Below are 25,816 nucleotides of genomic sequence, written 5' to 3' on the forward strand. Positions count from 1 at the left end.
CCACAGCCCTGACTGACACCTTGATTTCAGCCTGTGAGAGCCTGAGCACAGGACCCAGCTAAGTTGTGCCTGAACTCCTGATCCACAGAAATTGTGGTATAATAAATTTATATGTCTTAAGCTTCTGAGTTTGTGGTCACCTGTTATTCAGCAATAGAAAATTAATGAACTGGGTTACCTTCTTGCCCCTCAGGGATATACATGTGACAATGCTACCAATCTGTGTGTGATAAACAGCCCACATCCTTGCTTCTCTGCCTATGTGTCTTCTCTATTTATGCTCCCACTCATAAGTGAATGTCTTTCTCTGTCTCGTAGAAGCTGGGCAGACAAAACAATAGATGTCCTCAAAATGCCTTACCTTACTGAAGCACCTTTGTAATGTCAACTAATCCTCACAACAACCCTTTGAGGTGAGTACCATTTTATTTTTTTTAATTTTTGGCCAGGCCGAGCGTCTTTCAGAATCTTAGTTCCCTGACCAGGGATAGAACCCGGGCCCTCAGCAGTGAAAGCAAGGAGTCTTAACCACTGGACGGCCAGGGAAGTCCGAGTACCATTATTATTCTCATTTTTGTAAGAAATCGAGGCATTAGGTGACTTAAGTGGGGAACCAGCCTCAAACCCAAGACGTCCTGCATTATGTCTTTTGCTCCTCTTCTGCGCTGCTACTAACTTAAAATAACAGGAGAGTCTCATGGAGGCCACACAGATAGTGAAAACTCTACCCAGGAGAGTACTGATAACATATATTGCATTCTTTCCTCCTGAGACAAACCAAGGACAAGCCACTATGGAGCCATCATTCAGCTTCTCTAATTTTGCTGCTCTTGCTTCCCCAATAGTGCCTGAGTCAGGAAGACCTAGGTATAAACATTTGTTGGCTCTACGACCATGGGCAAATTAGTTACCTCTGTGAGAGCTTTGGCTTTCTCAGCTGCAAAATGAAGCTATAGCAAGACTTACTCTGTAGTGTTCCCATGTAGAAGGTCAGGAAATGGTAGTTGTTGCTGTTGGTGGTGGTATTCATCAAGGGCAACTGCCACGTCTGATTCCTCTATGGCTTAACAACAATTAAGCAACCTCTAAGTACGGCTCACGTGAGTAAGTTCTGTGGATGTCCGTACTAGCTGGTGTTCCCATGAAAGAAAGAATTGGCTCTTTTTTATTTGGGAAATAATTTCTCAAGAATATAAGAGCAGTCAGAAGTCCCTGTAGACGTATACTAGGAATAGATTTGTTCAAGGCACAGGGCAATCCTACTTTTGGAACTCTCTGAGTGGGCCAGATCATCACCATCAGAAAATTTCCAGAAGGTCCAACATCATATGTAAACTATCAACCTGTAGAATTAAGGTTAAGATAAGGGCTTCCCTGGTGGCGCAGTGGTTGAGAGTCCGCCTGCCGATGCAGGGGACACGGATTCATGCCCCGGTCCAGGAAGATCCCACATGCCAAAGAGTGGCTGGGCCCGTGAGCCGTGGCCGCTGAGCCTGTGCGTCCGGAGTCTGTGCTCCGCAACGGGAGAGGCCACAACAGTGAGAGACCCGCGTACCGCAAAAAAAAAAAAAAGGTTAAGATAAGAGCAGGGGCTTCAGAGCGGCATCTACCTGGATTCAAATCTTGCCTCTGCCACTTACTCTCTGGGCTTGCCTCAGTAAGTAGTTAACTTCTCTGTGTCTTGGATTCCTCATAAATAAAAGGAGGATATTAAATGTTTTCTTCATGGTGTTACGGAGAGTATTAAATGAGTTAGTATATATCTGTAGGGTTTAGAACAGTGCCTGGATGTGGTAAACTATCAGTAAACTTTAATGTTTGTAAATTCAACCAAAATTGATTGAGTTTCTACTACATACCAGGCACTGTGCCGAGCACTGTGAATACAAATGACAAGAAAGGAAGAAGAAAAAATTTAATATTTATTGAGTTCTTATGAATAAATCACTCTGATAGGTGTTTCACATACATTATCCTAATTAGTTTTTAATTAGTAACCTTATTAGGTAGATATTATTTGCCCTGTTTTTTAAGTGAGGAACACAGGTAAGGAGAGATTAACCATGTTTCTTAAGGTCACAGAGTTTGTAAGTGGTAAAACAGGGATTCGAAGCCTAGACTAGGTTCAGTCCTGCTTTTGCTACAGATAAGACATTAATCCCTGTCCTTGAAGAATATATATATACAAAGTAGAGATATTTACCTAGAGGAATGAGGAATTCCTTGGGGTGTCAGAGAAATGACGTTTGAAAGATGAATAAGGTTTCTCCAGAAGAAGAGGGCATTTGGGGGGTGGAAGGGGAAAGGAGTAAAATATCCATAGATTGAGAGGCACAAAAACACGTCTGAAGTATTGGAGGACCAGCAAAGAAATTGACCAAGGATGCTGCCTCTGTGAATGGGAACTTGGGTGACAGTCCAACAGCCATCCCACACAGCGTGTTGCTACTTGCAGTGATCCAGGAATTCATCCCTGCTTACAACATCAGCAGTTTCTAACTGTAAGTGCTAAACTGCTCTGCGTCACTGCCTCTTCCCAGCAGCCCAAACATAGGCCTACTCACACCTAAGCTGCGCGCATCTTTAAGGTATTTCTGCTGTCCTCCTTGGCTGCTGGCCCCCACCCCAATTCATGTTACAGCATTTACTCCTCTCATTGTGTCTCGATCGTTCTGCAACAGCTTCTAGAGCTACTTCATCAGTTCCATCTGTGTGAGAACATATATTTTCCAAAGATTTTTCAGCCCTGACTCCATTCCAGGCAAAATGAACCTTCTGCATTGTTACTAGGCTATTTCCTACAGACCTCTCTTAGAGCCATCATTATGCTGTAATGACTGTCTATGTGCCTCTTTTCCCTCACGTGAATTCCTTAGAGCAAGCAACAGGTCTGTTCATCTCCAATGTCTAGTCCAGTGCCTAACACATAAACATTTGATAAATAATGAACAAATGCATAAATGAATGATAACACAAAGGCCCTTGCCAGACACTTAAGAACCTCCATCTGATGGATCCACTCATCCTATCCAATATCCCCTTCCAGTAACCTTAACAAGACAAATTTTAGGCTGGACTTCTTGTTACTCAGTCTTTCCCCTACCACTCTAACCATTATCCAAGCTCCCCACTGCCTCTTCCTTTACCTTCAATCATACAAGATGCTTTTTTCCACATACATAGTTTTGCTAATCTTTACCAGCATGCAAAGCCAAATCCTCTCTTCTCTGCCAACTAAGATCAAACATTTTCCTCACAATGTGCAAAACATTCAGGTATCCTTCCCTGTTTCCCATCCCTGAGATTGTTTTTCAGAATTTTCTTTAACTTTTGAATCCTCTAACACTCATTCAACCCATTTATCACCCTGAAGTTATTTTATACAAGCGTATTTGTCTTCTCAAAGCCAGGGAGTGTCATTTCTTGCCACATTTTTTTCTGTCATTACCCAATGCTAGACATATAGAAGTTTTTTAAATAAATGAATAAGCGAGAAGCTGGTAGATTCAGAATGGCTACTTAATGGCTAATCTAACACAATACTATCCAAAAATATTTCTAGTAGGAATAATAAATCATTATTTCTATTAACATTAGGTATGATATATGGACAGGGAATTTTATGAGGAACCAGGCTAATTCTCCTCTGCTACGAGAACTGAAATATAACTGACCTTTGCCACGTGTATTTTCAGGTGATGTGATGCAACATACCTAGATTCAAGACTACGCAGTTGTTCCATGGTTGGATCTTGCTGGTTGGAGGACTCGACGTCTGCTCCTTTAGCAAACAGGCTCCAGAGCCTGTAGATTTGATCCGCACTCCTGGGTCCAGCTCACAACGTACGTGTACTTCAGCCCTCACTCTGATGCCTGAAGCTCTGGCAGACAGCCACACCGTTTCCACCCAAATCTCATCTGGAATGAGCAGCCCCATCTTCTTTGCCAGAATAGGCTTTAGCCCTAAACCAAGTTAGGGCAGCTGTTTGCCAAGCTCAGAGATGACGCTTGATTCTAACGATCAATATGGAGCCGAGCCACTGAGGAGAAAATGACAGAATGGAAAATAATGATGTTCAATTTCCAGAGTGAGTGCCATAATGTATTTTTAAAGGATCTATCTAGTTGACTCCGGCCTGTAGGGCTTCAATAAAACTTATCTTCCTTTATATTCTTTTTACTTTTGTGGAAAGAATGTAAACAGAATATTTACAAAAGCTTCTTTTAACAAAATTAAGTTGAAAATCTTGGAATTAAGGAAATTTTAAACAGTTTTAATATAAATAGAAGGAAGATGGAAAGAAAACAGAAAGGAAACGAATGCTTTACAATTCTCCTTTCTCAATTATTCATTGGTTCCCTCTAAATGTCTAAAACTTCAAAACATCAAAATGTAAACTGATTATCTGGCCCAGACTGGTCAAATCTCGCTCTCAGGTTGCTTTAACCCAGGATAAAAAGAAGGTCACAATCAATGGCAGAGGACCACAACCTGGCTCTGGCCCCACGATTGTGTAGTAACGCCAATTTGCCTGTTCTTCCCAGGAGTAGTAGCTCACATATACTCCACGATGCCATCTTTCACAGTCTAGTTCCTAGAACCATTTACACCAAAAATGACAGCCTCTGCTCCCGTAACATGATGAAGTCAAAATCGCCAGTGCCCAGAGAAGCTGCCATCACTCCTGCCTATGCCCACTGAAGTCACTGATCCCCATAACATTTCCAAGGAAAGTGGGCAATAAGGCTGCACCAAGTCTGCAATGTGCTTCCTCCCAGAGGCAATGATATTGCTGCTAACGTCTACTTATGTTCCTGGGCCACCAGTCCCCAGCAGTTGGCCATGCCCAGTGCTGAGGGTGCTACTGGCTAAGGAAGTTGACCTCCGAAGCTACCAGTTTGGTGGCACTAGTGTAACTGGCAGTATGTGTGCTTAAATCATGTCGATATTTTCATGAAACCACTCTCTCGTTCTTATAACTTCTTGCCTTAGGGCTTTGAAACACAGTAATGTGGCTCATCTGGAATGATAACTACTGGGTACAACACCCCTGCCCTTTTAAACCAGTCTACGGACTTGCACCAACCTCTGAGTATTCATCAACCTCTTATTCTCTCTTCCCCTGGGATCAGATTCTTCAGAAGGGGTTACTCATGCAACTACTCTTCATTTAAAAATCCACTTAGTACGCGGTCAGCTCACAAGTCCTTAACATATGCCCAGATAATCTTGAATTCCAGCACCTGCCTGCTGCAAATATGTATTTTCTTTTATTGAGAGTATTTACGTCAAAAACAATAAGAAATGGTCTCATCTTTGTTTATACCAAGTGGTGGACAAACCTAGAAGTTCAAAACTTAAGTTGCTATCAGCTCAATTTTGAGTACTTGGTAGTTTTGTTTTTCTTTGTTTCCTTTTGTTGTGTCTCTAGAAGTAACCTCATGACCTTCTTTAAATAAGTGAAAATCTGTGTCCTAATTCTAAGAGAACCCCTCAAAACGTTAACGGGAGATGGTAAAATACTTAATATCAAGAAAAGAAGTTCCGAGTTCCTGACAATTCATTTAAAACTGCAGTAATCAACTGAATTTGCATTTCATAACTGGATATCACAATGTAAGGATCTTAAGACTCCCTTTGACAGCTCTGTGATAAAGAGAGCTTTTCTAACTTGAGGACCCCAGTGAAAGACCGAGAATGCCCTGGTTGCTACTGCTCTGACCTCCCCATCACAGCTGGATGACCAGGAAATATGAAAGCTCCCAGACAGACTAATTCTGTGTCATCTATTTTAAACTGCTTTGTAAAATGTAATCAGACGTGCCTGCAATTCTAGGAATGCCTGCTAAGCCTCCTACCAGCCTCTCAAGTCAATCACCATCCCATCCACCTTCAAAAAATATTTAGCTAAAAGGATATATTGCTTCCAATGAGGCCCTGTGTTATTTAAAAGTACATTGTAAAACTGGGGCTGGGGGTGTGCTACATTTAAGCCATGAAAGAGTGAGAGAGAAAACAGGGCATTTTCCTAGGACAAAGGAGCATGTCTCCACTAAATAGATGAACATGTAGCATATGAATGGCAGGCAGTCTTTCAGTAGTTTCTCTGTGAAACCCACAGATGCAACTTATTCATTTTCATGTTGGCTTCTTTTAAGTGCCATGATGCCAGGTAAATGTACAATTCATTATTTATGTTTCACTTGCAGACTAGCATAATGTTCAAAGTATTTCACTGATATTTTTAGGCAGCACACTATCTTAAGAAATACATAATCAACTAACATTTTTCAATTTTTGACACATCTCAAAATAGCTTTTAAATCATTTCATGGTTTCATTTTCAGGACGTTTGTAATCCGTGGTAGGTCAATTTGCTAGTTGGAGAATGGAACTTAAGGAAATACAAATCAAAGGATTCAGCTGTCATATTAGCAAGCTGGCTTCAACTCATGTCATGCCCTCAGACCACAGCCATGAGCCCAGCCAACCAACTAAAGTATGCAGGACCCTAGTTATAGGGAAATTAGATGAGAACGTACGTACAGAACAGCAAAAACTCATAACTGTTGGTAGAAAATTCCCCAAAGCCCCTGACTTCTTGAAAGGAATTCATTTCTGCACCTAAAGAAATGCATAATTTGTACCTACACCTTTCAATTTTCTGAGAATATAGATGGCCCCAAGAATATTGCTACCTTTTACTGTCCTGAGAACAGAAAACATAAACCAGTTTCATGTGCTGATTAACTTTCAGGCAATCAGCTCCAAGAAGATAATAGCACTCCTTAACTGTAGGGATTCAGAAAACCTTCAAAGAAGACTACAAGCTCCAGCTGAGTATCACAGTGGAGAGTTTATCAAAAGCATGAAAGAACTCCAGTTGCCTCGCTGACCATCTTTTGTTAGCTGACTAATTTACAAGTGAATTATGGATCCAGTCTCTTCGAAGATTCAAGTTAACATTTTTGTGTGGTAAGAACACCTAATATGAGATCTACCCCCTTAGCAAAATTTTAAGTGTACAGTACAGTATGGCTAGCTACAGGCACAGTGCTGTACAGCAGATCTAGAACTTATTCACCTTGCATAACTGAAATTTTATACCCACTGAACAGCAGTTCCTCATTTCCTTCTCCCCTCAGGCCCCTGTTTCTGTTTCTGAGTTTCTATGAGTTTGACCATTTTAGATACCTCATCTAAGTGACATTATGCAGTATGTGTCCTTTTGTGACTGGCTCATTTCACTTAACATAATGTCCTCCAAGTTCATCCAGGTTGTCACATATGGCAGGATTTCCTTATTTTTCAAGGCTGAATAATATTCTACTGTATGTATATACCACATTTTCTTTATCCATTCATCTGTCAATGGACATTTAGGTTGTTTCCATATCTTGGCTATTGTGAATAATGCTGCAGTAATCATGGAAGTTCAAATATCTCTGTAAGATCCGGATTTCAATTAATTGGGGTATATACCCAGAAGTAGGATTGCTGGATCACATGGTAATTCTATTTAAAAATTTTTGAGGAACCACCATCCTATTTTCCATAGTGGCTGCAGCATTTTCCATTCCCACCAACAGTGTTCAAGGGTTCCAATTTCTCCACATTCTCTCCAACGCTTGTTATCTTTTGTTTTTTTGGTAACAGTCAACTATTTGATAGTAAGTCAACTTTTGACAGTAAGTTATAAAGATTTAGAGGGTTTCTTATGTTCTCTCTGTTATTTAAAAAAGGTGAAGTAGGAACACTAACTGTGCTATTGGAGCTGTGTATTCAACAAACATTTATTGAGCACTTATGTTGTGTCAGACATTATATCAGGCACAGGAAATGGAAAGTGAGTAAGACTGACCTCACCCTTAAGAAGCTTAACGTCTTTAGACCCCTGCATTGCAATAGTATGAAGTATGATGTGTATGTGGAACGCAGTGGCTTTATCTCTCCCAGAGAGGACACTAACAAGTGACTGCAGTATGGTTTGTTATGTGCTAAGCTAGGGGAATGCACATGGGCCTATGCACAGAAACCATACTGGAGACTGGGGGTGGAGGGTGGCCAGGGAATACCGCTCAGAGAAAGTAACACTGGAGCTGCGATTTGAAGGCTCTGTGGAGCAGGCTAAATGAGTCATGAAGATGGAAAGCAAAATATCACCTGCGTCATGATGAAGCTGATTAGAGTCAGAGATTTGGTTTGTAGTCAAGTGAGCCTGTTGACACTCTCTACCCCCCACCCCATCCCACCCCATTCTGGGCACTGCCCATGCTCCAGGGGGAATTTGGGGTCTGCAGAACAGGACTACTACCTCACACTGGAGAGCAGAGGGAAGAAAAGGCACAGAACCCCCCATCCTTAGAGTAACTCCACCCAATTAAGAAATGTGGACCAATGGCTTTCAAATACCAGTTAGGAAACAGGAAGAGGAAGGGGTGGGGTGATAAGCCAAGTAGAGAATCTCTCCAAGTGAAAATAAGAAGGGTAGAAACTAAATGCTCCTCTCTACCACTGCCATCATTTCTCACTTAGATTACTGTATTAGTGTCTTAACTAGTCTCCCTCCTTTCACTATAATCCATGCTCCACACAGTAGCTCAAATAATATTTTTTATTGTGGTAAAATACACATAATGCTATGTGTCACATAATGAATTGTGTCCCCCCAGAATTTATACATTGAAACTCTAACCCCCAATGTGGCTGTATGTGGAGTGAGGGGGTAATTAAGGTTAAATGAGGTCATAAGAGTGGGAACCTAATCTGATAGGATTAGCGTCCTTATAAGAGGAAACACCAGAGAGCGGCCTGTTCACCCTCTCTCCAAGCGCAGGGCATAAAGGCCACGCGAGCTCACAGTAGCAAGGCAGCCATCTGCAACTCAAGGGGAGAGCACCAGACATCAACCCTGTTGGAACCTTGATTTTAAATTTCCCAGCCGCCAGAATCATGAGAAAATGAATTTCTGTTGTTTAAACCACCCAGTCTGTGGTATTCTGATAGGGCAGCCCAAGCTAACACACACAGCATAAAACTTAACACTTGAACCATTTTAAAGTATGCAATTCAGTGGCATTAAGTGCATTCTCAATGTTGTACAACCATCACCACTGTCTACTTCCAGAATCTTTTCATCACCCCCAAAAGGAAATCCTGCACCCATCAAATAGTCGCTCCCCATTTCCCACACTCTCCAGCCCCAGCAATAACTAATCTGCTTTCTGTCTCCAGGGACTTGCCGATTCTGAATATTCATATCCATGGAATCAAACAACATGTGGGGAGCGCTCATTATTCAGGGTGGCTGAGGGCAGGAGGGGACGACAACACTCAGGTCTGAGCCTTGAATAACAATCCCGGGGGAGCTCTTCACCAGAACAGAGGGGAGAGGAAGGGAAAGAAGCAAAAGGTTCGGATTTTGGTAAAGTCGAGCCTGAGTTTCTCTGAGGGAAAAAGTTAACAGACATTTCAATATTTCAATATATGGATCTTGCATCCAGTAAAAAAAAAAAAAAGGACTGGGGGAGACAGGCTTTAATTTTTAAGTAAAAAAGCCATGGGTTTTCATGAAGCCACCCAGTGAAATTCCAGAACACGGGATGAGCCTGGGAATCATTGAAATTTAAGAGGCAATTATCGAAGAGGCCTTTGAAGGTACTAAGGGCCTTCCAGTGATGTATGTCAGAAAAAATCCGGAAGATTCTGGTATGACAGGGTCCGGACGCCTCGGCCCAGAGCCTTTGCTGAGTTTGGTTTTAATTTGTACCTCGAGCATCCAATTCTATGTCTAAAACTTAGTGAGTTCATTATTCTAGGGGAGCAGCAAACGTATGTTCTCTGCAGATGCCTTTCCAGTAGAGAGAAGGCTTTCCTCCAACCGCTACCACTTGCCAGGACTTGGAACCTAAAATGCTCATTTCCTTCCCAGTGTCACCAGAAAACTGGGAAAAACAGGGCAGAAGTACTAATTTTCCTCCACTCCTAAATGTGTCTCCCACACAAGAGGAGGCTGAGCCCAGTATTCTAGAACAGGAATAACATTTTCCAGATAATATAAACACGGACTCTATAAAGTAATTACTCATTAGTTATTATCTCCATTTTTCATCTTACGTTTTAAAGAATTTAAAAAAAGAAAACGAGGGCCCACTAAGATGACTATATATGGGACCAAGTGCTCTCTTGACTAAACTGATATACTAAGTACAGAACACACACATTTTATTTATTAGGCTACCAGCCATAGAGCCCAGCAGTGAAGCAGGTGGAAACGCTCAGGGACATGGCCAAGGCGTCTGTGATAGATTAAATTTTAGCATTAGTGCTTCGCTTTAAACCTTCTGAGTGACTAAACCCAGGCCAGGCATCCAGCCATCTAAATCTAGAGCTCCCTGTACGTTTCCCCTGGGTTTCCACACACTCCGTTCTCATCTGAAATGTTTTTATAGTGATGATAAACCGACTCCAAACAGAAAAGCCGTAAAACACATGGTCTCTGTTACCGAAGAATGGGTTCCAATGTGTTTCTATTATAACTATGCATCCTGGCTCTTCTGATCGCTTGCAAATGTTGTGAAAAATGTGAAGGTACATCTAGATAGAATCTGAGGGCAATTAACCCTACCAAGTAAAATACCATTCGACTGAAGATTAGGTCTTTGATTTTCCAAGACACGTTTAGGCAGGAATTTCTAGGATCCTGATAACAGCAATAACAGGCTGCAGTGAGTGAGGGCAACTCCAACTTTCTGAGGAGCCCTTTTCCACTGGGATTTGTGACGCCACCTTGGTCCCCATGGAAAATGACCTGCTGGCTCTTCGAAGACCTCAAACTATGGCACCAAACAGTCTGTAGAGATTGTTAGAAGTGCTCTGGGGTCAATAAACCTTAGCAAATGTGCACTGAGGCAACATGAAATAGCGGAAGAATCAGGAAGTGGCAGAAAGGGGCAGATCTAGGTTTGAATCCAGCTCTGCCACTTACCAGGTATAAGATCTCGGGCACATTCCTTAATCTCTCACAGGCCCTGTATCCTAGGAAGGTAATATCTATTCTGCAGGATTGTCTTAAGAATTAGAAATAACTAGCCTGTTAAATGCTTAGCACAATGCCTGACACCCCATAGTAGTTCTCCTGATCAAGATCACTTTAGCAGAATCAGAAACAGGTAAGTAGTCCACAAAGAAAGAAGCATCTTTCTCAACCTGCCAGTGACAGGAAGCAACCTGCCTTTACTCAGCTTGAAGTTCACCCAGAAGACAATCTAGTAAGGATAGAAATGCCCCAGATAAGCTGCTTCAATGGGAAAACATATTAAAATCTCCCCTACTCTGACCAACTCTCTCTCTCTCTCTGACCCTGCAATTTGCAAAGGCACTAGCACCAAAATGGCAGCCATCAGCAGTAACAGAGGAGACACCCCTATTTGCTGCACATTCTACAAGGCCTCAGTTTATGTTTCCAGCATACTGATGAGTCCCTTGATTGTTATTAGTTAATTCAGTAAAAACGGTGGGAAAAAGTGACACTTCAGAGGGGAATACCAAATGAACTTGAGCTGAACCGTCGCATTGTCCCAAGGAGTGTGACGACGTGGGAATGAAACAATATAGGCTCCTGACAGCACTGAGGGCAGACACAAAGCATGGAATTCAGTGTGGCTAATTCCCCAGAAGGCATTTCACAAGAGTCCAAATCCTCCAAAGCATGAAAATCACACAGGCTCTTACCAAAGAGGAAGTTGGGCACAATGCATGGAAGGGCTTGGGAGCTCTGGCTGGCTGCCCGGGCCCCTGGAAAAGTTGGTTTGTGCAGCCAGACCAGCAAGGACATGCAAATACAGCAACAGCAAGGTAGAGTTGGGGAAGCTGCAACCGTAAACAACGGGCATAACAGCGACTGTCAATGAAGGTGCTTCTTGGCAGGACAATTGTAGAAGGAAGAATTGAGAAGGAGGAATGAGCTTCCCCCACCCAACCAACTCCAATCAAGACCAAAACCTGTTTCAACCTATCAGTAATTACTGACCACCTCCTCAGGGCCCAGCACTGGATGGTAGTTCTGGTAAATTCCAAAGAAATAAGACCCCTTACCTGGAGGAGCCTATTGTCTGGTTGGAAACGCAAAAACAGCTCTCATGAAAGTCATCCTTGTAAGATTATGTGCCTCTCAAAATACTGGAGAACAGCTAAATTCAAACTTGAGATATATTGACAAGAAATAAGAGTTAAGTAGAGAAAAAGTGTGATGTAGATACTGGTGGCCAATCGAGTCTTCCCAGAAAATGTGGAAAGAGAGTGGGATGCGATAGACAAAAGAGAACATTCCAGAAAGGATGAACCACACATATAAAGACACAGTATAAGAAATTATAATCCTATGTGTTGATTTGAATTACTTTTTCTTAATGTGTGGTCCACAGACCACCCACAACGGATTTTGGCCCCAGCAACTGAATTCAGATCTCTGGAGAGTGGAGCCCAGCAATCTGCATCTCTAATAAACGCCTAGGCTCTCCTAATGCACATCAAAATTCAGAACCACCGGCTAAGGGATCTCAGACTTAAACAAACACATACTCCTCCTGTAAAGACAGAAAGGAAGGGAAGTAGGGAAGGAAGAAGAGATGAAGGTAGGAAGGGAGGGAGGGAGAAAAACATTTTTAACTATAGAAAAGAGCTTGGGAAGGGGAGTCAGAGCCCACCATGCAGGCGCGACAGTGACTGTGTGTGATCAGGAGACCGAGTCTGAACAGCATCCATGGCTTGCGTCAAATGATAAAAGGCCTTCGTTAACAGACTTTGGCTCTGTCCTAGGGGCAGGGAAGTGCTATTGTAGGTTCCTATCCAAGAGAAAGACAGGATTTCAATCTGGCAGTAGACCATGAGGTAGAAAGAGAAGGAGAGATTTTTTTGGCAAGAAGGCAGTCTCAGAACACTTGCCACTGTCAGAAGGTGAAGCCACTGAGTGCCTGAAAGAGGCAGGGAGAATTTTAGATGAAGAGAACTAGGTAGTCTATTTTATTGCTAACACACCTCAATTTAGGGGAAGTCCATCCACCCTCAGAAGAAAAGGGTCTGTCCTCTTCAAGACCTCTACTTCCACCTCTCGTGTCAAAGCTGCTTCCTCCACATTCCACATGGTTCTCCAGCATCTACTTTTCTCTGACTTCAGCAAATACTGCTAAGCTTCCCATCTTTTAAAAAAAAAGTTCTTTCTCTTGACCTGCACCACCCCCCCGCTGACCATCCTCCGGCTCCCCTTTCCTTTCGTTATCAAATTCCTTAAAAAGATAGTCCATCTTCACCTGTCCTCCCACTGTTCTTCAAACCACAGCAGTCTGCTTCTGTCCTCACCATTTTTAAATTTTTTTTTCGTTTTTATTTTATATTGGAGTATAATTGATTAACAGTGCTGTGTTATAGCTTCAGGTGTAGAGCAAAGTGATTCACTGTTCTCAGACCTAGAACGCCTCAATTACCAAATCTAATAGGCACTCTGACAACTTTGATTTCACCTCCCAATAATATTTGCCTTCTCTCCTTGAATTCTTCTCCTCATTTGTCTTCCATGCCACCACGTTCACAGCTTCTTTTAAACACTTTGTAAGAGGAAGAGCATCTTCTTCTCCTGTGATCCTCCTATTCTCCTGCCCGTTAAATGCCCCTGTTTCTGCTGTTCCTCAGAGCGTAATCATTAATCATCTTCTTTTGTTGCCTTGATCATCTAATCCCCTTGGGTGATTTCATCCTGTTACTATTGCTATGTCACAAATTATTTTAAAATTTAGAAGCTTAAAGCAACCATTTTATTATGTTCACAGATTGTGCAGGCCAACAGCTTGGAAAGGGTACTTTCCAAGGACTTTCCAAGTCCTCCAACAGCTTGGAGGACTCTCCTCAGCTGACGATGTCTGAAGCCTGAGCTGAGGGGACTTGGAAGCTTGAGTGACTTAAGGGCTGGGGACTGGAAGGAGGAATCTTTACTCACATGTCTGGGGTCTGGTTTGGGGCTACGAACAGTAGTACTGACATGTGACCTCTCCATGCACTTGGGCTTCCTTACAGCATGGAACCTCAGACCTCTTACATGGCAGCTGAGGGCTTCAGGCACAAGTATTACAATCAACAAGGCAGCAGTGAGATCACCCTTTCTGACCTAGCCTCAGAAGTCACACAATGTCACTTCAACCACATTTTACTGGTAACATGAGTCACATACAACTACCCAAGTTCAAGAGGAGGGAACATCAACTCCATCTCTCAAAACGAGGAATGTCAAAGAAACTGCAACCAATTTTTTTTTTAAAAAAACCTCTAGCACTCATAGATACAGATTCTACTATAGTTCCAAACTATTCAAGTTGAGATCTCTAGATTAATATATCTAATTGCTCTAAACTTATATCTCCAATTGCTTACTACACTACTACCACTAATAATGGCAAAGGATTATACACACATAGCATGTACCAGATACAGTTCTGAGAACTTTGTACTTATTAACTCATATAAGCCTCACAATAACTCTAGGAGGCAAGTACTATTATTATCATCATTTTAACAAAAATGTTAATCTTGCCTAAGCTCACATAGCAAGTACAATGGAACTAAGATACCACTCAGGCAGTCTGGCTCCAAAGTGTAGTCTGATAACCAGTACACTAAACAGCACACATACTCTACCGGTATTTCAAACCCAGCATGACAAAAACTGTGCTTCAATCCACCACTCCCTCATTAAAACAAAAATGCCTTTCTGTCCTTCTTATATATTTTCTCCTTGTTAATAATTCCACCATTCATGTAACATGCAACGAAGTCTGGGAGCCATTGCCTAGCCTCTCCCTAATCCCCCATGTGAGAACTGTCCCCAGACTGTGTCAATGAACCTACTTAAGGTCCTCATAGCTGCCACACTTCTTTATCCCCGCTACCCAAATCGACGTCTTCTCCTGGATTATTGCCGTTAAGTTTTAACTGGATTCCTTGCTTCCTATCTCCTGCAATTGTGATTCATCCTCCCACTTCCCAGAATGATGATAATAAAATGCAAAATTGATGATTATACATGTTGCTTAAAACTCTTCCAAAGCTCCCAATAGAATAAAGTCAAAATGCTAGCGTAACACACAAAATTCCCTCTGATCTGGCTTCTGACTGCTATGACCCTGGCCTCCTGTTCCTACCTAATGGGCTAAACTCTGTCCATACCAATCACTTACTATTTCCTAATTTGCCACCTGTTTCTTGCCTCCCTGCCACCACACATCCTCTACAGCGCCTTCTGCCTTGAACATCTTCCTTCCTGTTCCCTTTCCAATCTCCAGTCGCCTGGAAGACTCTTACCCCTCAAGACCCAGCACCCCTTCATGGATACTTTCCTCAAGGAGAGTTGATTACTTACTCTTGTCGCATCACTGTACAAAATCCTGTCCCAGCCTTAACACATAATGTGATCACGTTTTACATCTCCATCTCCCTTATTTTATTACTGGCTCCTAGAGGACAGAAAGTTCGTCTTATCTTTGCATTCCCAGTGCCTGGTATGTCACAGATGTTCAATAAATGTTTGTTGAATGAAGAAATAAAAGAAGTCACAATACATAGTGATATTTGATATATAAGAAATAAAGAAGAGGGAAAATTTACAACATCTATCCTAGAAACCTGGAACAGGAGGAGAAAAATGAACAGAAACGAGAAAATTAAAAGGCATGGAGGCCAGGAATTCAGTTTGAGGTGATTAAAGAAAAGGATGGATTTGGTTTTTCACAGGTTGAACTGTATTTGTACCAGGAGGTGGTTAGAAAAACAGGATCAGAAAATAAATGAAAGTTCAAGGTTAAGATTATAGATTTGAGGATTAAAATAGATGAGATGATTATTATAACTAACAGAAAAGTTTTCCAATTATACAAGAGTAGAATGAACAATTTTATTAAACTTATTCTAAAAGGAAAACCTTAAAGGGCTTTCTAAACATGGTTTCAAATAATAATCACAAAAGTAATATTTAATGGAACCATAGTTTATCATAATCCTTTCAAAAGGCAAATATAAAAAAGAAAATAAATGAAACGCTCATCCAGAAAGAACTCCTTCTTAGGACAGTACCCAAACCAAAAGCAGGAACCTCTAGGACTAGTTAGGACTGGGTCACTGTTTCTTCCTTAGAACACTGCCTCACGGCTATTCTCACCTCCACCTTGACAGTCACCTCTGAACACCTTTCTGGTGACATCAGTGAACAGCAGGATATAGGAAAACTGTCTATTTCAGGTCCCTGATTTCCATGCTCTCTGCAAAGCCTTACGAACTCATCAGGTATTATATTAATATTGTACAGATGTTGCTTACATCTACATGATGCCAAAACGACCAGTAAAAAGACAGAAAAATAAAACAAAAATGACAAAAAAATAAAAACATACGATCAACTTGTTATATAAGCCAGCTCATGAGATAAGGTATAAACAACTGATTGTTACAATTACACAATACTAAATAACTTATCTGATTTTTTTCCTGAATTGACCTCTGTGTGTGTGTGTGTGTGTGTGTGTGTGTGTGTGTGTGTGTCTACCATGCAGACACAGCCAGTGACTGACAGAGGAAATGTGCTTTGTGACAATATAGCCAGCCCAAATAGGCAAAAATCAACAAGAATATATGATTACTTCCTTGATAACCCAACATAGGTGGGGCACTGGAAAATGTTTGGGACTAGAAAACACCTATCCCCTGGGACTTTTATATAATCTACCACAGTGGACAAAGGAGTTCCAATCCAGGTTTTGTGATTTACACTATCACCAGGCTAGTCCACTTTGCTTACAGCTTCCTAAATCTCCCTTCTCTATCAGTCTTAAAACCACATCCAAACAGACTATGCTGTTAATAAAGTGTGTTGCAGCTCTGCTCTCCTGGACTGACACAGCCCTATCATACTGGGCATGAAGTCCATGACTCTCATTCTTGGGCTTTTAAAGCACTTCATACTCTTATCCCTCATCCCTCCCCCTCTCCTTGGGAATCAGAACATCCTGGAGTACAACACCAGAAATACCTGATTCTACACTGAGCCAAGATAGGACCCTCCCCAGACTCTCCTGGTCTTCAGACCTATACCAGGCACACATTGGAGTCAGGCAGACCTGGGTTTGTGATCACAATTGTATCACTTATTAGTTGCGTGATTCTATGCAAATAACTCAACTTCTAAGAAATTACTTCTTTACTAAAAAAAAAAAAAAAGGGAATAATAGTAGCAATCTGATGGTCTTGCCATGAGGATGAAGACGACACGGGTAAAGCAATCACCACTGCCCTGGACCATGAAGATGCTCAGTGAATACCCACCCTCCCTCCTTTTCCTCCATGCAGTTCCATCCTGTTTGGGGCTGCTCCTGTACCGTCCACACAGGACAGTCTCAACTCCTCGGTTTCTGTTAATACTTGACACCCACGTGTCAAAAACAGGTTTAGAGACTGAATTTGAGGGAGGTGACAATTATTCCAATCAAAATTAAACTATACTTTGAGTATACTGACGAATTGTCTTCTCATATATACTTTTAGATGGCTCATTGGATAGGGTACCTTTGCATGACATTTTCACTTTTAGATTTCTTCATTTTTAAAAAATAAAATTTTAATATGTTTGTATTCACATATATTACATATACCCACGAATATATATGACTATATGTACTTAATTTCAGAAATGCTTAATATTTACTGAGCACTCGTGCTGTGTCAGGCACTGTGCAGAGATAGCTCATTTAATTCTCGGAGCGACCCTACCGGAGAAGTACCATTATTACCCCTATTTTACAGATGAGGAAACTGAGGCTTAAGAATGTTAAGTAATTTAACCACACAGCTAGTCGGTAAACATTAGCACACTCAAAATTGCTAAATAACCAATTGCATTCCTGATGCTTGTGTTTTATTTTAATTGAAAGTATAGAGGCCATGGTTTAACTGCTTTTTTTTTTTTCTGGTGGAGATAGACTTTTTAAAAAAATTTTTATTGGAGTATGGTTGCCTTACAATGTTGTGTTAGCCTCCAACGCACAACAAAATGAGTCAGTCATGCACATACAGATATCCCCTCCCTTTTGGACTTCCCTCCCATTTAGATTACCGCAGTGCATTAGGTAGAGTTCCCTGTGCTAACTTTGAATGAAGCTCACTGCTGAGCTACAAGCAGAAGATAAACAGGAGGACAGGCATTACTCTGAGAGAGTGATGGGTCAAAAGGATCTTTTTGACCCACCTCCTAGAGAAATGGAAATAAAAACAAAAATAAACAAATGGGACCTAATGAAACGTAAAAGCTTTTGCACAGCAAAGGAAAACATAAACAAGATGAAAAGACAACCCTCAGAATGGGAGAAAATATTTGCAAATGAAGCAACTGACAAAGGATTCATCTCCAAAATTTACAAGCAGCTCATGCAGCTCAATATCAAAAAAACAAACAACCCAATCCAAAAATGGGCAGAAGAACTAAATAGACATTTCTCCACACAATATATACAGATTGCCAACAAACACATGAAAGGATGCTCAACATCACTAATCATTAGAGAAATGCAAGTCCAAACTACAATGAGGTATCATCTCACACCAGTCAGAATGGCCATCATCAAAAAATCTACAAACACTAAATGCTGGAGAGGGTGTGGAGAAAAGGGAACCCTCTTGCACTGTTGGTGGGAATGTAAATTGATACAGCCACTATGGAGAACAGTATAGAGGTTCCTTAAAAAACTAAAAATAGAACTACATACGACCCAGCAATCCCACTACTGGGCATATACCCTGAGAAAACCATCATTCAAAAAGAGTCATGTACCACAATGTCCATTGCAGCACTATTTACAATAGCCAGGACATGGAAGCAACCTAAGTGTCCATCGACAGATGAATGGATAAAGAAGATGTGGCACATATATACAATGGAATATTACTCAGCCATTAAAAGAAATGAAACTGAGTTATTTGTAGTGAGGTGGATGGACCTAGAGTCTGTCATACAGAGTGAAGTAAGTCAGAAAGAGAAAAACAAATACCGTATGCTAACACATATATATGGAATCTATTAAAAAATGGTTATGAAGAACCTAGGGGCAGGACAGGAATAGAGATGCAGACGTAGGGTATGGACTTGAGGACACGGGGAGGGGGAAGGGTAAGCTGGGACAAAGTGAGAGAGTGGCATGGACATACATACACTACCAAATGTAAAATAGATAGCTAGTGGGAAGCAGCCACATAGCACAGGGACATCAGCTCGGTGCTTTGTGACCACCTAGAGGGGTGGGATAGGGAGGGTGGGAGGGAGACGCAAGAGGGAGGGGATATGGGGATATATGTTTATGTATAGCTGATTCACTTTTTTATAAAGCAGAAACTAACCATTGTAAAGCAATTATACTCCAATAAAGATGTTAAAGAGAGAGTGGTGGGAGTTGTAACCCGAAGCCTCCTTCAGCGTCCGCCTTAGAGGTCTGGGAGGCTGCGCCGGCCCGGTGCGCGTCTGTAAACTCCCGCGGGTCTGGCGCGTCTCTTTCTTCCAAAGTTGGAGCTCTCCTTGGTGGGAGGAGGGGGGGAGGAGGGGAGGCCTGTGACGTCACTCGGGAGCGGGGATAAAGCTCCCCGGCCGCGGTCCGGCGAGGACACTGCCCCAGGAGCAGAGTGGGCTCTTCCGCTCGGGGACACTCGTTGCGCCCCCGCCCCAGAAAGGCCGTGCCAGGAGGCACCATGCCCCAAAACGTGGTCCTGCCGGGCCCTGCGCCCTGGGGCTTCAGACTCTCGGGGGGCATAGACTTCAACCAGCCTTTGATCATCACCAGGGTAGGTGTTTTCCGTTCTTCTGCTGCAAGTCGGGGACTCTGGCGTGCCGCGGGCACCCCTGGAGAGAAGAGTGGCCAGCGAGGCACTGGGGTGCGCTGGGTGGGGCCTCGGCTTCGGGTTCACGGTTCGAGGGAGGGCAGCACCTTGGCAAACTAGGTCTGGAGGATGCAGAGCAGCTTAGAGAATTAATCCAGTCAGTTCCAATGGTCTCTGTCTGCAACCTGTTGGCCTCCAGCAACTTTCCGAGGAGAGAAGAACGGACGGCGTGGTTTCCCTGCGCTCAGAGAAGGCGAGGCTGCGAGGTGGGCTGCCTTCTCGCCCTCCCCTCCGGGTCTCCTTTCAATAACAAATGAGATAGGGTCCAGAGAAGGAGAGACAGTGGTGGCTGTTTGTTGGAGAGAGACAGGCAACTGAGCGCTTTCCCTGCCTGGAGGAAAACTTCAGCAGGGCGCTGTTCGCAGGGCAAGACCTCGGCTGGCCAAGTTGGAAGCGCTCATATCAGCCCAGACAGGGACAATGTCACTAATCTGTATTCCTAGGTTTCCAGGCATTTTGAATAAATATTTTCCAAAGCTGGAACTTGGCTTAGAAATCATCATCTACAACTCAAACTACAAAGAAAATGTGTCAGATAGTTTCGTTTACCTGATGGAGAACCATCCTCAGCCTAATAACTCTGAATACTTGACCATCAAGTCAAGCTTTCCTTACTTAATATTCTCTAAAGTATTGTCTAATTAAGAAAAAAGAAAATGGATACTTCAGGATCTGTCGTCAGTAAATGTCTAGTTGGTCTAGTTGACCTTTTTTCCAACACGTGTTTGTCTTAACAGAAAAGTATTATTATTTCAATGATCACATATAAAGCCTATTAAACCTAATTTTAAAACATAAACTTTCAGAATATTTATACCTTTACTATGCTTTATTTTGTTCCTTACTGCTTATACTATATTTTATAAATGTATACCTTATAATCTGATATCCTCACATAGGCTTTGAACAAGGTAATACTTTTTAAATTCTGTTCTACTTACAAGTTCTAAGAATGAATGGCTTTTAAAAATATCTCAAAACATGTATCCATGGAACAGATGCATACCATGGAACATTTCAAGCTTTGTTTTACATTTTTTGAAAACATATAAACATATCTGACATGTGTTTTCATATGAGACATGAAAACTTAACATACCCCAAAAATGTTCCTAAGTAAATTAGGCAGAAAATGGTTCAGTGACCTGAGCCAAGCAATGCCTTTTATGGATTTACCAAAGGAAACAGTTTGCATTATCTCTACGAAGAAATATTTTTAAAGTTTCTGAAGTGTAGTGTTCATTTGTTTATATTAAATGAAATAAGCTCTTGAATCCTTACAAAGGATAAACCATATTTATATTAAACCTTAAAGGAATAATTTTGTCACAGAAATCCTGTCAGTGATTTATAAAAGAAATATCTCACTATTACTGTGGAACATGTCAATATGATTAATCTTATGTTTGAAATGTTGAGTTGTTGACATTATAAACAGTGTTTATTTCAAAGCAGAACTTAACATTTTGCAGTTGACTGCAGGAGCTATCGGTAAATATATTTGATCTGATGACAGTTATTGTTTGGGAAGCCAATTCCGTTTGAATTTTTAACTCATAACTAATTTGTATCACTCATATTGACACTCGGTTCAATAACAGTGCACGAACACATCTGATAATTTCATTTGACTATGGCTTTTCTCTTTAATTTAACTCAAGGAGAGCGGGTGAACTAAACTGTTTTGTATTCCAAGTGTATCCAAAGCCATTCACATAAATAGATTCTTGTTGAATAAATGAAAACATATTCGGGTGAACTTTTTTGCCTTAGTGAACACCTAATTGAGAGTATTTCCACTGAAATTATAAGAATACTAAAACTCATTTGGAAAAAAGACTAAAAAATATTACACAAACATAATTATCAGTGTTGTAATTAGGTAGTAGAATAATTCTATTAATATTTTTATACTGTGTTAAAAGGTGGTGAATGAGACTGTGTGTGTGTTAGTATACTCTGTTGCCTGCTATGCACTCTTCTAAGCCCTATATATGCACTCACTTAGATCTCACAAGAATCCTATCAGAGTAGTAGTAGTAATATCCCTTTCTGCAGATGAAAAGAGTGGGGCTTCAAGAGATTCATTAACCTGTCGATGACCACAAGCGGCAGGGCAGAATTTGACGCAGGTCGACCTGCCTCCAAAGCCTGCATCCTGAAGCCCACACACGTGAAAGATGCTGCTTATTGTACAGATATTTCCAAACAGGCGTTTTGTGCCATGCAACTCATCCCCTGGTCCTACTGATGCTACATCTTTCATATCTACCACTTTCCTTTTTTTCTACCGCTGTCCCCAGGCAAGGTTTCCTAATTTCACACCTAGCTGTTGTCTCCCCTCTCCAATTCACCCTGCATCTTTGAGATGGTTGCTGGTTGCTCCTATCTTCCCCATTCTTAAAAATCCTTCAGTGGCAGCCACAGTTTATAGAGAATACAATGTGTGGTCTGTAGCACGAAATTCATGGCTTTCACCCTCTCTCCCAGCTCACGTTTTCAAGTTCATTTCCTCTCTCCTTTCCTCCTCTCACTCCATAAATAGGTAGTGGTGCCCATACTCTGGACCACTTATGATTTCTGTAACATGGCTTTGCCCCTGCTATCATTTTTCTCCAGAATTCTCTTCCCCACCCACTCCACTGTCCTCTGTGCCTGTGGAAACCCATTCAAATACCACTTCTCCAGCCTTCTTCGAGCAGTCATCATTCCATCCATTTAATTACTGTAGCTCTTGACCTACAACCTCTCCTTATAACATGCCTTGTACCACAGATGGTTGAGTACATCTGTATCCCACAGATGGAATGCTCCCCCTTCAGGGCAACAACTGGCAAATTTGGAGGCTGTTCAGTGCCAAGCACAGTGTCTAGTACCTCATACAGGTCACAGGATACAAACAGACATAATATGAGTGAATAAATTGTTCACTTTTGACATAAATTTATTTTCATAATAGGTGCAAACTGTGTCCTCAGAAGTATTCCACAATAAAGAAAAAGGAGAACTGTTTTATTGTTAATTGATTTGTCTGTTTTACATAAGTTCTTAAGCATACAAAGAATGAAAATGCCAATGCCTGCACTTAACACCACAAAAAGTCCCATGAATGAGAAATAGTCCTCGAGTCAATTAAATCAATTTTTGTCCTACAAGCAACGCCCTCCCCTCCCTTCCTCACACTCTACAAAAGCAGATTATAGAAATGCTCCTTAGACCGTGGTCCTCTGCTCCACCCTCTGCTGGGGGCAGGATTTACAAAGTAATTCCCTCCATCAGCTGAAATTACAATTCACAAAATTAGGACAAAGGGTCCCCACCCTACAATTGTTTACCATCCAATGCATCAGCTGGGTGAAACTTTGTATCATAAAAAACATGAGAAGGTAAATCAAACACCAGACAATCTCAAAAACTTTTTTGAGCCATTGTGATACGGTTGTGATACGATTTGTAGGAAAGCGGTTTCTAGGCAAGGGTGTGCTCTACTTCGTGCAATATGAATTTAAGTTTCAGTTGTTCAGCATGCAGCAGGGAGTTGCTACCGCAAACACCATAAACAACTGGCCTAGGCATTTCACAGAATAAAGTTTAAGGTTCACATCTCTAAGCGAGCAGCTGTTTTTTTTTTCTGGCAAGAAGGTTCTAAGGAGTCTCTTTCTTTCTTAAATGTTTGGACCACCCAGAAGGTGGATCCACTATCACAGCCAAGTTACAGATGGTTTGTTTTCATAAATGGTCCAATTTGGAATAAAGCACAAGCTTCTTTTGTGTACACGATGTAAAACTACTGTACACATCTCATGCCACCATGTCCCTTCCCACTCAGTTCCTCTTCCCTCCTTTCTATACAGACCACACCCAGGAGCAAGATCACTGTTAACCGAGAATGCTATATATGGACTTGGGTGCCAACACAGAAAATGTCAGTGTATTCTTAAGTTTTGTAGGCTTTAACACTGAATAGTACTTTAATATAAATTATATTTGAAATTTGAACTTTTAGAAAGACATGTTTACAGTTGAATACAGTCTTTTTCCAGGTAGCCCTCGGTATCCTTGAGGGATTGGTTCCAGGACGCCCACTCCTCTATGCCCCCAACCCCCCCCCCCGCAATGACACCAAAACCCCAGGATGCTCAAGTCTCTTATATAAAATGGTATTTGCATATAACCTAGGTACATCCTCCCCTATACTTTAAATCATCTCTAGATTATTTCTAATACCTAATGCAATGTAAATGCTATGTAAATAGTTGCCAACATGTGGCAAATTCAAGTTTTGCTTTTTGGAACTCCCTGGAATTTTTTTTCAAATATTTTCAACCCTCGGTTGGTTGAATCCTGGATGTGGAACCCACGGATTCAGAAGGGTGACTGTACTTAATTGTGTTTGTGTTTTGTGTTTTGACAAAGACGTGTCTGCACGGGAGCACTGGTTCATCTGTTCCCAACATTCATACATCCCACAAGTACCTACTAAGTGCAGAAGGTATTTTATGTGGAAGGCACTGTGCGGGATACAGTCATTACTTAATGGGTTTCTACTCCCCTGAGAAGTTCATGTTATCAGCAGAAGAGACATGAACACAAACTACCATGATACAACTTGTCCAGGATTCCATGAAAAAAGTATGGCCAAAGAGATGGGCGGAGTCAAGGGAGAGAGAGTACCTGCAGGGGTGGCATTTTGGGATAGTGGAGGAGCTTGAGCTATAGAGTTAGACAGACCCACGAGGAATTTCAAATTTTCACTGGATGTGTGACCCTAAGCAAGTTTCTTATACTTTCTGAGCAACAGTTTTCTCATCTTAAAAGATACCAACAGTATAACACCACCATAATAGTTCTCACCTGTGGCTGCACAGGAGCCTCACCCAGATAAGCTGAACATACCCATGCCCAGGCGCTACTTGCAGAGATACTGATTGGACTAGAAATGTAGACTGCAGCCAGGTGCTGGAGGGCTTTGGATGCCAGGCGAGGTACTGAAGTTTATTTGTAGGCAATGGAGAACAACTGAATAATGGGATTTCTTATTACTTAGATCCAGGCCCCACAGGACAACCCTTCCGTATATACTTGTCTTTCTCCATAACTATTTCAACCATTTTTATTCTTAATATAGAAATCCCACCAGGGCGATATTCTGGACTTCCCTCATGTTTCCCACAGTTAATAGGACATTGATAGATGCTTTACCTGTGATTTAAGTTAGTTTTTTCCAAATAAACCCAAGTAATAGGTTGATGTGAAAAACAGAAATCATCTTAAGGGACTTGTTAAAAACACAAATTCCCTAGTTCCTCTGCTACAGCTTCTGTTTCATGATTCCAGGCATCTGGATTGGACTGGAATCTTTATGTTAAGCAAAGACGCTCGGTGATCCTTCTAATCAGATAAGTTAGAAAAGATGTGCTAAGTGATTGACAGCAGTACTATTTCCCATGATCTCTTGAATGCTTTTGACATTTGAGACCCTAATGAAACTGAAAAATGAAGAATCCACTGAACAATTCTTTGCCTCATTTTAGCTCTCTCTCCTCATCATTTGGGAAAATGTTAAAAATAAACTGTGAGCAATAATATAAAGTAATATAAATAAACTACAAAGAAATAATATAAAGTCATGCTGGAAAATAATGCATTCTTATGATTAAACGGATAGTTTAACTTACAAAAACCAGGCCAGTTTAGTGGCCATTTGCTGATCACTACCCTAGCTGAACTTGAGAACTAAGAAGTGAAGGATCGTGTTTTCTCCTTGTCTCTCATCCATTTCTCTACAGATTCTTTTCTTTCTTACCAACTCCTAATGTGGAGGTCCCAGGACATCAATCGCCAGGTTGAACG

The 25,816-nt window shown here is 41.5% G+C and overlaps 2 protein-coding genes across 6 annotated transcripts in view; one reads left to right on the forward strand and one right to left on the reverse strand.

Annotated features, from left to right (window-relative positions):
- CFAP96 (cilia and flagella associated protein 96) overlaps window positions 1-25,816 on the reverse strand; it is a 157,560-nt gene that overhangs the window by 59,916 nt on the left and 71,828 nt on the right. The window contains exon 7 of one of the 4 annotated variants that reach the window (XR_011246329.1): window positions 3,715-4,040. The exons of 2 other annotated variants lie outside the window; for them this stretch is intronic. Coding sequence is in view for 1 of the 2 variants with exons in the window: in XM_069540285.1 (XP_069396386.1) it covers window positions 3,996-4,040 (45 nt within the window). In the remaining variant the exon portion in view is untranslated. Of the gene's footprint in view, window positions 1-3,302; window positions 4,041-25,816 lie in introns of those variants that run through there. One more of the 4 variants, XM_069540285.1, reaches the window with a different exon arrangement.
- The window catches only part of PDLIM3 (PDZ and LIM domain 3), a 30,657-nt gene continuing 24,544 nt past the window's right edge, over window positions 19,704-25,816 (forward strand). For both annotated transcript variants that reach the window (XM_060001546.1, XM_060001545.1), the window contains exon 1: window positions 19,704-19,867. In XM_060001546.1, the coding sequence (XP_059857529.1) occupies window positions 19,775-19,867 (93 nt within the window). In that variant the 5' untranslated portion in view covers window positions 19,704-19,774. The remainder of the gene's footprint in view (window positions 19,868-25,816) is intronic.

This window comes from Delphinus delphis, chromosome 21 (genome assembly GCF_949987515.2).
Source record: "Delphinus delphis chromosome 21, mDelDel1.2, whole genome shotgun sequence".
Classification (NCBI taxonomy): domain Eukaryota; kingdom Metazoa; phylum Chordata; class Mammalia; order Artiodactyla; family Delphinidae; genus Delphinus; species Delphinus delphis.